Consider the following 11448-nt stretch of genomic DNA (forward strand, 5'->3'; position numbering starts at 1 on the left):
AACGTCTGCGCAAGGCATTCGTGCTATATGATATCTGTAAAGCCGCAGTTTCACGTGCTAGTTCATGATAATAACGCCCTTAAAGAAATGTTCAAGACACGGTGAAGACAACAACCTGGAAGCATCGGTCCAAGGTCTGATCGATCAGCCTTTGATCACGATCCCACTCCTGAAGCAATTGGGTTACTGCCATGATATCCGATGTTCTGTGCTCTTGCTGAGGCGGATCAGTGCAGTATCACCCGTGACATCCGTTCAGATCACTGCACGCTCGTCGTCTAAAGGGCCTGGCTGCTACAACCTCATCGCGCGATGCAACAATGTCCTCAACATCCAGAAAGAGGAGTTCAGGGTTCTTTGGTAGTCGGTTTTAGTGCTCACCTGGCTGCGATTCACAATTTCCTCTCCGATGTTTCGGAGTCAGAATCGAGGTGCGTCCACTCGACGGCGTTGCCTCATCAGCCAGGTCACCCTCATGCAGTTTTCCAAATGAAGAGAAGGGTGAAACACAAGATAGCATGCAACGATATAAAACTTATCTCTGTAATGTTCTCAAATGATAGTGAAGAAAATGGAATTGTAATGACATTGACGGTCAATGATTGACCCCTATATTCACCAAGATTTATGGCCGGCCAGCTGCAGCCGGCGCCTGCGGTGTCCGGTGAACTTTTGTGCCACTGGCTACAGGTGTCACACGGTCCAGATCCCACAGATGACATCTCCATTTGACATCTGTAGAGCATGCATCTTTGCAACATACGATGTAACACAGGTCAGACAGTTTGATCGGTCACTGGTGCTGGGACAAGGCCTCATGAAGAATAATTGTGGTCCACCTCACTGAAGACATGCTAAGCAAACCCTAAGCATGCTGTGCAGCAGAGCATTGCATCCGTTATTCGCAAGCATGTGCAAGCGTTCAACGCATCTCATGTTTCTCATTCCGCACTGCTGTGTCAAAAGTTCTGAGGTCATCAGTTTGATGCTACTGCGCGCACATTCCATCACGTTTTACGCAGACCCCACCTTTTTCTATGCAGCGTCAACATGACACTGTCACTGATAGTGCCTGGTCAACTTATATCATGGCACTGCTATACAGCTGGCTAGTACGGCGCTTCTATTCAGCTGGAACCAACTCTTCAATACAAAGGCTCCCGGGCCCGCTTCACATGCTGCATGGGTGCTCTGATACAATGGCGCCACACTAGCAGCCATGCATCTGATCAGCACCTCACTCCTCTGACTCATCATCTTCGTCGGCACCCTTTCCTTCCTCTTGTGTGCTGTCCTTGTCCCCTTCGTCTGTCTCCCAGCCCTCTATTCAGACCCCATCGTTTCTATGCAGCATCATCTTACCATTGTCAGTCATAGCGTTGCGCCAACTTGTACCCTGGCGCTGCTATGCAGCAGCCTATTTGGAAGCATCTGGTGACTGGAACATGTCCTGATCCAAGATGCGCCTGCTTTGCATGCTGCTTTGGCACACTGCTAATATGGCGCCACACCAACAGCCATGCATCTGACCAACAACTCAATCCTCTGACTCGTCATCTTCGTCCTCACCATTTGTTTCCTCTTGCTCGCTGTCTTTGTCCCCTTCGTCTGTCTCCCAGCCTTCTTCCACAAATGCCTCCTCGCCCTCTGTGTTCTCCTTTATGCAGCGCCAGCCGTTCAGCTTTGTGAGGTCCAAGCTCCACATGTCATCCAATGTCACATCCGTGTGCGCTACCTGCAGGTGAAGAAAGACCACACTTTTATGCAGTGCTAGTTTTGGCCAACTTGCGTTGCAAGGGCTTTTCTCCTCCTTAAAAACCATTCCCAGCCAAATGATTGCTTCGGTCCAGAACAGTATGAAGACACTTACCAGCCATTGAGTAAACAGATCTGGGGGAGACAACAGGGCAGCTCACCATTGACAGGGCCAAGAGTGCAAAATCTCCGCTTGCAAGTTTCAGATGCACTGATCCTCAAGTTATGGAAAGGCATGTCCGAGTAACAACAAGAATGAAAATTAGTGTAACTTCCAGAAGCTTCATTCAGCAAGCTGATCATGTGCATTTCTGATCTGCATCGAGCGCTGCTGCCTCCAAAGAAATGGCCAAAACGGCCCGTGGTGCTACAGTAAGGCACAGAGAGTGATTGCAGTGCGTGCGCGTTAGTATATCAAGGCCAGTTGCAGACAGGAGAGAGGAATACCTCCACAACGCCTCCCAGCATCCACAGCGTGTTGCCCACGACAGCCATCATGGGATTTGCGCGCGCCCCTGCATGCATGCACACAGTATTACATGTTACAACTTCCCTTGCTACAGCTGCTGTAGCTGCACTCCTCCTACCACAATAGCCTGAGCTCATCCCACCATGCAATGCAGCAAGTGCTCACAGTCCATACACTGGAAAAAATACTGCGAAACGGGATGGTCACGATGTTCTAATACTCAAAACACTCTGCTCCCGCCAAAAAACAACTACCAGATGCCCACTATCCATCAAATCACAAAGACCAAGAATGATTGGCCTCTAAAGAGAGTAAAAAAAAGACCCCTGCCCTGAACCAAAGCAAGGAGTTTCTACTGTTCTAATGATGACCTTGAAGTTCAAAATTGCCACCAACATGCAATGCCAGCACATGCTCAATTCACACACTGGGGCAGATACAGAGGGATATGGTCAGTGTATGTTGCCGGTCATGAATAGTCATTTGAACTTAATAATTGTCCGACATTTGACTATAGGTAGAGGGACGCACGTGGGCGGGGTACATCCTTGTGGGACAGGTCAATCCCATAGGTGGCAGGCGAGTAGAGCAGCTCGCTGATGTTCCCTCCCAGCTTGTATGTCTTGTATGCCTGGAGCAAAGTCATCCCAGGTTTAGCACCGGGCAACTGCCAATCTGCATGCCGTGAAACAGCACCGGAGATGAGAACCTTTCCTTGAAGGCAAAGACTCCTTAAGATTGCATGACAGAACTGCATCCCTTGCGGCAAAACTTCAATTAACAGCACTGGCAATTTCCCTTGCAAGCTGAGGCCCATGTCAGATTTCAGGAGACACAGGGCTACAGAGTTGCTGTGCACATGAAGCTTTTGGAACAGAACTGCAGCCAATATTACAAAACCTGTGTATAAGCCCTAAACCACAAAAACCCCTACACCCTAAACTCCCTTGAAACCCTTAAAAATAAAATAGGAACAGAACTGCAGCCAATATTGGCTGAAAAGCAAGAAAGGCGAGCACCTTTCGAACTGCGTAGCCCCTATACCGCGATTGGATGCGTGTGGCTGCTCTGTAGATGGCAGAATTCTTGTCTATGCCGCCCTTTGCCAGATATTGTGCCAAGTCTGGCCGCAACACTCCTGCAAGATCAGCATTATCAAGAAAAAGGTGAAAATAGACAGGTAGGACATGAATCGTGGCACGTGTGAGGATGAATGTTTGGCCCTACCATCAGTGCCATAGTATCACAACAGAGTGTTCTGCAAGACTATAATCAGCCGTTGAAGTTTATTTCTATTATCAGGACAGCACAAGACCACAAAATAATAATCCTGCAAGACAGCACTTGATAAGGAACATTTTTCGATTCCATCTGTACAACATGAGCCAATGGAAACCTTCTCAGTGACGCTCGTTTCATCATGCATGCGAATCACAGGTGCCGACTGTCCTGTAGACTTCCAGTCCATTTTTCAAGGTTCCTCTAGCAGCTCGCACGATAAAATCAAGGGGGATTGGTATCCTGTCATGGGAGTAAAGAGTGTACCTGCTTCAGACTCTGCCTTGCTTTGCTCTGCACTGGATCCGGAGGCTTTGGCGTTTTCAGATGCAGCGGCTTCCCCTGGGCTGCTTGTAGCCGCAGTGTCCGTGCTGCCCTGCAGGCAATCAAACACATACTCACCCCTTAGTTGAGGAGCTACCAAAAGCCATCAGGCATGCATGATTGCAAAACCCACTCTACACCTCTCGGATCACCGTGAGTTGCTTGATTGGAGATGTTCAGAGAGGGGCAGCACAATGCATGCCTGATGCATCCGTTAATGCTGCTTGTCTCCTCAGACAAGTCCTTGGAATCTCATCACTTTGCCTGTTGCATGTCTTCTCTGTGATGGCAGACACACCCAGAGCAATCAAGCCAACAATTTGAATGGTATGAAACTTGGTGCGAGCGCCAAGAAGGGAGGAAGAGCTGCCTAGCGGTGTAAACAGTGCGCATCAACAAACATCTCCCAGCCCACGAGAAAGCATAGCAGATTTGACAGACCTTGGGAGCTTTGGGGAGTTTCATGGCCACAGGCCGCCACCGCTCCGAGGTCAGATCGAGCTGGTAGAGCTCGTTGTGCAGCTCGGAGTACATCTTATCGCCTGCCCCCGCGCGGTCGGTAACGCCCCCGAACAGCAGCGCCCGATCGCGGTGAGTCACCATGCCGAAGCTGGCGCGCTTGCTGGGCGCCATGCCGCTCTTCTTCAGGCGCTCCCACTGCGACAGCCAAAAATATCATTTCGATCATGCAATTGCGACCTGTTGAACAGGAGGGGGCTTGCATTGTATTTGGCAGGTACGCGGGAAGGGCTGCTATTGCAGGGCACGCCGATGAGGAGAGAACTCAAAGTGAATGGCATGCACAGGGGCAAGGCTGCTAATGCAGGGCAAGCTGAAATTCAGGAGGCATGCAGCACCTTCTGGGCCTTCCTAGAATGCCCTCTCACATCTACCACCATGCACAGGATTCAGTGCCTTGCATGTCTCGCCGCTCAAAGTGATGTCGCAGATCCCCGTTGCTTTTTGGATCAATCTCCTCACCTCGAAGGTCTTCAGGTCCAGGGCCCAAAGGTCGTCGTGCACGCGCTCTAGCTCGCTCTTGTCAGCCTTGTCCACAATCACTGTGTGCCCGCCATATAGGAACAGCCTGGCACCAAAAAATTGCCACGTAAGATATCTACCCCTTGTACAAGAGGTACCAGATAGAACCCATTGTGAAATGTAGTCGTAGGGCGGCTCGGTATTCAATATGCAGCCTTGAGGCTTTGCTCCGATAGGTGGCAGTATGATCTGCATTTTGCCGAGGAAATCTTGCACTGAAACGCTGTCTATCTCTGTAATAGTGTGCATGTGGTGAGCCAATACATATGTCCCGCCAACACACATGAAGCTCAGCATGATGCCACGATCAGCTTGCATAGAATCAGGAGACTGTGTCTTGCATGCTCTGTGCCCAGCAGTGCTTGAACGACAAAACCAATTCTCACCAGCGGGTTGCACACATTTGGCAGGGACAACGTCACATTGGACTGACATGCCGCTGGTGAAGAAAGTACCAAGACAGGGAAGGCTGGAGAGGGATGATTGAGAGGTTGCTGCAACGCACCAAGCCCTGAGGGCTAGAACAAGCATGCAGTCATTAAAACAGTAATAATAATATCAAACCTGTCTGCATGCACAGCCAGCTGGGAGCCTCCTCTGGGGCTGGGCCCATTGCTGCCCGCCTTGCCCACAGATCGCCAGCTCATCTCCTCCGTGTCATAAACCCACAGATCGTTGTAGTACCTGCATGCATGCAGCCGATTCACGCCACTAAATCAGGCATCTAGCAGATGCAACGATGAGCTTCCTTGACAATCCAACGTTAAGGCCACTCAGCCATGCTTCAAACATTCCCATTTCCTAGTGGATGCCATGGTGGAAGGTCAAGGAAGCTGACACTTTTCTAAGGGCTGCCAGGCTTGCAGCAAGAACACCTTACACTTATCCCTGCGGCTTGTACTCGCTAGATAAAGAAGGCCATGGCGGTTGCGCTCAGAAACTGTCAGGCCAGAAGAGCAACACCCAGCAACTGCCGCTGCTGCTGGGAATGCCTGGTCAATAGGTGGGATACAAATGCACGCGCTCCTGCAAATGTGCGATCACAAAATGCTCTGGGCTGCGAATGTCACCGTTTTGAGGCTGCATGGCCACAGCAGGGGTGCACATGAGCAACAATAAGCTTGCCCAAGGAAACCAAAGCTATCTAGCTACGGCTGTCTCAGATTCAAGTGAATAGTACACTCAGAGAAATAGACTCAATAAGGAGTTGATCGCACATGGCGTCAAATGTGACGGATCTGGCCGTTCAAATCCAGGACCTTGATTTCACAACACGATCTAGATCAGCCAGCGCACTGCGTCTGGATGCTATTGTCATGAGAATCTACACAAGAAAGTCAAAGATGGATCAGCAGACGCACTGCGTCTGGTTGCCGTTGTCGTGGAACCCGCCAAAGAGCACGATGCGGTCTTTGTGCACGGCCATGCGATGCCCGGAGCGCGCATTCGGGCCGCCCCTTGCGGGCAGCTGCTCCCAGGCATATGTGTCCACGTTGAGCCGCCACAGGTCCCTGTAGTGCTTGAACTTCTCCTGCGCACAGCCAGGAGCCGGCACATGCCAATTTGGCTCCCGAACAAGGACAATATCCGAAGATTTTGACATGATTGCCGTCGCCAATCATTGACTCAGATGAATTGGTCTGCCCATGCCTTAGGTAGCCTGAGAGGTCCTTAGGAACCCTGGCCGAGGGAATACAAGCGCATGCTTCCTGCCAGTCAAGCCTGCTTGGTAGGCCCCCTTCGGCTGCATTAGGCTCATTTGGCAGGAACAGTGAGTGGATTGACGATCACAAGCAATTGGCCTTCAGGATGAGCAGAGTTATCCTGTTGCTTTGCAAATTCGCGATGCTGCAATCAAGGAGAAGGTAATACTGGCTAGGGCGGTCATTACCTGGTTTGCTGATGTCAGCTCTCCTCCAAAGATGTACAGGTAGCGCTTGTGCACCACTGCCTGGTGTGCACTCCTGGGTGCAGGCCTGCACATGGCAATTGGCTCTTGCCTGCCATTACCACGAACTTGCAACATGATTTTTTTGTCAATGCACTCATATCTACATTGTAACATCTGCGGCAGAGCCAATTCTGCAGAAACAGTTATTGCAGTAAACAAGTTGCAAAGGAGCCCAAGCATCATGCAGCTGCAATCTGTCTCCAGCAATGTGCATGTCTATCAGTAATGATGTTAGTAAAGAGAGCTGTGAGGGGGCATTGCGCGCTCACCCATGGGGAGACATGATTTGGGTCCATGTGTTCTTGTCCGGGTGGTACAGGAAGAGGTCGTTGTTGACATGCATCTTGTCCTTCTTGCCATCATAGTACTCCCCTCCGAACATGAGGATGTTTGTGCGGTCCTTCTGCAGGCCACAAGGCATGTGACTGTCAGCAAATGGTTTCAAGAACATATTGGAAATCATCGCAGAGCCTGGAAAATATAATGAGTGTGGATGTTGGGATCCGTACCGCGCTGGGGACGGGGGTGAAGGAAGCGAAGAGGCGTGGTGAGGGAGGTTCGGCATTGGAAAGCACAACGATCTCCTTTGACTTTTTGTCGTTGAGCTCAAATTGCTTCAGGAGCGCATCCAGATCGTCCTCCCCTCCCTGCATGTCACGGTCTTGTGACTTTTCATGGCGCCATAGAGGACGTGAGTTGGCAAGGCACAGAACTGGCTGCTGTGTACACTTTTATGGAGCCATGGGCGTGTGAGACATCGAAGGTGTTACCTCTATTTGTCTTGCCGTCCGTCTCTCTGCTTTTGTCTGATTCAGCTCGGTCTTGCGAGCCGTCTTCTCATCGCCATGGCCAGGCACTTTGCCCTTGGCCTTCTTTCTCTTATCACGACCACTGCCCATTTAGTTTAATTACACATACAACTAAATTATATAGGACCCTTACGAAAGCTTGGGAGCGATCAGCCACAAATTCAAAGATTGCGCAGCCCAGATCACTTTATTTCACCAAATACTACAGCACACACGTCCCTGATGATTGTCACGAACAGCGATCCGATATTAGATATAGGTGTTCTGGTTGAGTATTTGGGGAGAGAACGAGGCAATAAGTAAATTATAGTGGGGAGTGCAATAAGTTAATTTTAGTGTCGGCACTTATGAGATGCTGCAGAACCTGTCGGAGCTACCTTCCTTTCCCAAGCATGAAATTGGTGAGGACAGCTTAGCTGCTTGAAGATGAGCAGTGTTGGTGGTGTAATGGTCCATTACACTTGCACCAGCACTGGGAAGAGCCTTATCAGCTTTGCTATGTATTTCCTAAATTGGGAAGATCACCGTATATACATAGCATGCATGTCACCGGATCAGTTGACTTGCACAAATCTGACCTGCACCCAACCTGCTGGTGACTTGCACAAACCCCTTGAACTTCACAAAACCTTGCAAAATTTCGCGCACACACAGGTGCACGTGTCGAGGGCTTCATTGCACATATGAAGACACTCAAAGCAAGCCGGATTGCTGCATTTATCGGCTGAAAGTGCCGCATGGCGAACTTTAGTTGACCTGCCGTCATAAAATGCCTTTCCTGTCCCTGCAGTGCAACATGCATACCTTTTCGCAATCTTGCCACCATCAACATTCGCTTTCACAACCCGCAGCTCACCTGCCATAAACCAAGACGATGCCAGATATAAGAGGCAGTGCGAGCGCCAACGAGGAAGAAAGGGCTGCCCCACGGTTTAGACAGTGTGCATCGACAGAAGACAGTTTTTCTCCCCCCTTCCTTGGAGGCTCGCATCTCAGCAGGCGGTGGTCTTATCGGCTGCAGAAACAATGCCAGACATAGGGAGCACCAAGCCCCTTTTTTGCCACCCACAAGAACTCCTACAGCTCTCAGCAAATGTATGGCATTGGTCTCATCGGCTGCAAATACAATGCCAGACATGGGGAACACCAAATTCTCTTCTGGTCACCACATAAACCCCTTACAGCTCTCAGCGCTTACAGAAGATTGCCTGTCAGGAGGCCTTGGTCTCATCCGCTGCAAATACAATCCCATACATGGGCAGCACAGAACCCCCGCGCCCCTTGCCCTGTCGAGTGCGCGCCGCCAGTGCCAAAATTGCTGCTCCCAGCAAACCCACTCCAGCCTGCCAGCACCTGCTCAGCGCCCCCTGCACCCCACAAAGATACAATCAGAGGAATTCAGTGCTGCATCAAGACATGATGAAATGCCCATTACGATCTTCAGCCCTCTGGCTTTGTGGATACACGGCCTCAGCTTTGAGAGTAATGCTGCAGGTGAGCCCATTTTGGTGTCCTTTTGACGGCCAGCAAGAGCATTTACAGAAGGATTATTTCAACCGCTGGTTGCCCATCGACTAATTGATTGTACAGCAGTGGCAGAAAAAGCTGCAGAGGCTGAAGCTGAGCCCGACAGGAACACAGCCAATCCTGACAGTGCCAAGTTTCACAAGGCTGGCCGTGCCTGGCGGCCCCGTCAGACGGCCTGCGCCCTGGGCAGGTCGGGGGTGTGTTTCCGGGTGGGCTCCATGACTAGTTCGAATTCGGCGCTGGCCGGCACCGGCCGGGCGCGCGGCTGCAGCCAGGCTAGGAGAACCACTGCAGCGCCCAAAAGGGCCACCCCCAGTTGCCACACCCTTGTCAGCCACCCCTGCAGCGGAGCAGATCGGACGCTATCACCAAAACATGCTGCAGAGGTGGCCAACAAGCAGTGAGCAGAGCAAAAGAAGAGAGGGTGATCATCCTTGAGCTCCCACGGATCAGAGATCCAGCCTTTTTATAATGTAGTACCGAGCATGTGCTTGAGAAGCTCCTCATGCCAGCTTCCCTGATGGGTTTTGTAGTGGTTAATGTATTACTTCAGTGATAGCACTTCTTTCGTGACCTGTGTGAATAGCTGGAGCTGAGCAATGCAATCCAGAACCATGGAGGAGGTGACGGGCTTTAAAGCTGTACCTTCCAGACTGCAGGGTGAGTCAGCGCCAGCTGGATGGTCACCACAGCCAGCAGCCACGTCAGCAGTCCCACCTGAACAGGGCTATACCATCAGCATAAGAATCTCTCACATTAAAGTATTGGTATAAATATTGTGCTACGCAATCATGGATTTATGCGGTAGGTGACATGCTTGCAAGAGAATGAAGCTAATAATGGAAGCGAAGACATGATCAATGTAGCAGCTGCCCATCATTGTGCTGCAGGTGAGCTGAATGGACTCACGTTGCGGTGTGCCCATTTTATCCTGGCCTGGTACTTCTCAGGGAATTTCTTCAGCAGCCCCAGTCGGCGGAAGCTGATGAGGCCGCCAAGGGGAGCGATGATGCCAAAGATGAAAGTCGCCAGCCCAAATTTTGCATGCACTGACTTGAAGTGCTCCTTGCCATGCACCGTCTGCAAGCACAAATGCATGTCATCTTTCAAAGGTGTTTCAAAGGGTGGATATTTTCCCTGATTTTGCACATTCAGAACAAACAAGGCTCCTCAAAACCTGCAAAGTACATGTGTCATTCAGAGATGCAGGAGGTGTCTTAGCTGGAACATAAGAGAAAGGTGGAAGGATGGAGAGGCGCGCCTTGTTCTGGTATATGGCATAGAATCCACCCAAGAGGCACACAAAGCCGAGTGCTTGCCAGATCAGATGCCTCTGAATTGCATGCACGCGATCCTGACCATCCTGCATGGCATGAGCCGCTTTGAACAATCACACATACAGTATGCTTCATGCATGTTCATGCATGCATGTCACTGGTTGGAGCTCGCGAGACCTCGTCTAGGAATATGATTGATTGCATGCAAGGCAGTATTAAATATTCAAAGATTTACGTTTGGGCAATGAGAAATTGCGTTGAGGGAGGAAGTTCAGGTTGAGGTGGCCGAGTACCTTGCTGCGGAACATGATGGATGTGACCACTCCCTCTGCCATTAACCCCAGGAAGGCCAGAGCCATCAGGGTGGGATGCCATGAGAAGAGCGTGCCATTAAAAATGGCTACAGGGATGCTAAGCGCGCACAAGAGCGCCAGGACGTGGATGCTGTTGATTAGCCACCTCATCTTTGCAGCTTGCCTGTCACCTAGGGGCCCTCTCCTGCTCACACGAGGCAAAGAAATTTCTCAAGAATACTAGGTTTTTCGTGCTATCAATGACGGTCTCCGGGTACAAAGATCGCTTCCTTCTCGCTGATACATGAACATGGGCAAGGTGAGGTAGTCCAAGACTTCTTTCACAGTGCACCACAAGATGTGTAAGCTGCAGTGAATACAGTAGGAATAAAGGTTGATGATGAAGGAGCGTCTCATCAGTCGTCTCAGCAATATCTTTGGGAGACTGATTGACTCCACTTCAATCTAGTAGATGCAGCTGCAACCACTCAGGTCCTGCGTGGATCTGGCATGACATGGCACGAGGTCACAACGAGCGTAGATTTACCGATGTACCTTGGAAGAATGGCCCCCTTTGCATCGCAAGGACGTATAGTTTGCCGCCCAGAATCAGGCTAAAACGTGTACGAGTGTCTTCGCTCGAAAATAATCAGGGCAGTGGGACTGATCTGCAGATGTCTGGAAAGGAACGACGCCAGGCGAATTGTGCCCTTGTGCCGTAAGG

At 50.6% G+C, this 11448-nt stretch overlaps 2 protein-coding genes across 2 annotated transcripts; both read right to left on the reverse strand.

The window, feature by feature from the left end:
- Positions 1-1537: 1537 nt before the first annotated feature.
- Positions 1538-7717, reverse strand: COCSUDRAFT_12631 (galactose oxidase; the record flags this gene model as incomplete). The annotated part of the gene is made up of 12 exons (XM_005650140.1): positions 1538-1735; positions 2203-2270; positions 2756-2855; positions 3244-3347; positions 4264-4483; positions 4808-4913; positions 5432-5551; positions 6229-6398; positions 6759-6843; positions 7088-7218; positions 7328-7465; positions 7589-7717. 12 exons carry the CDS (start codon positions 7715-7717, stop codon positions 1538-1540), a joined length of 1569 nt encoding a protein of 522 aa, XP_005650197.1.
- Positions 7718-8838: 1121 nt separating this feature from the next.
- On the reverse strand, positions 8839-10895 carry COCSUDRAFT_12782 (hypothetical protein; the record flags this gene model as incomplete). Its single annotated transcript, XM_005650141.1, has 5 exons — positions 8839-8994; positions 9800-9871; positions 10064-10216; positions 10383-10517; positions 10725-10895. 5 exons carry the CDS (start codon positions 10893-10895, stop codon positions 8839-8841), a joined length of 687 nt encoding a protein of 228 aa, XP_005650198.1.
- Positions 10896-11448: the final 553 nt, after the last annotated feature.

Source organism: Coccomyxa subellipsoidea (assembly GCF_000258705.1).
Source record: "Coccomyxa subellipsoidea C-169, whole genome shotgun sequence".
NCBI lineage: Eukaryota > Viridiplantae > Chlorophyta > Trebouxiophyceae > Coccomyxaceae > Coccomyxa > Coccomyxa subellipsoidea.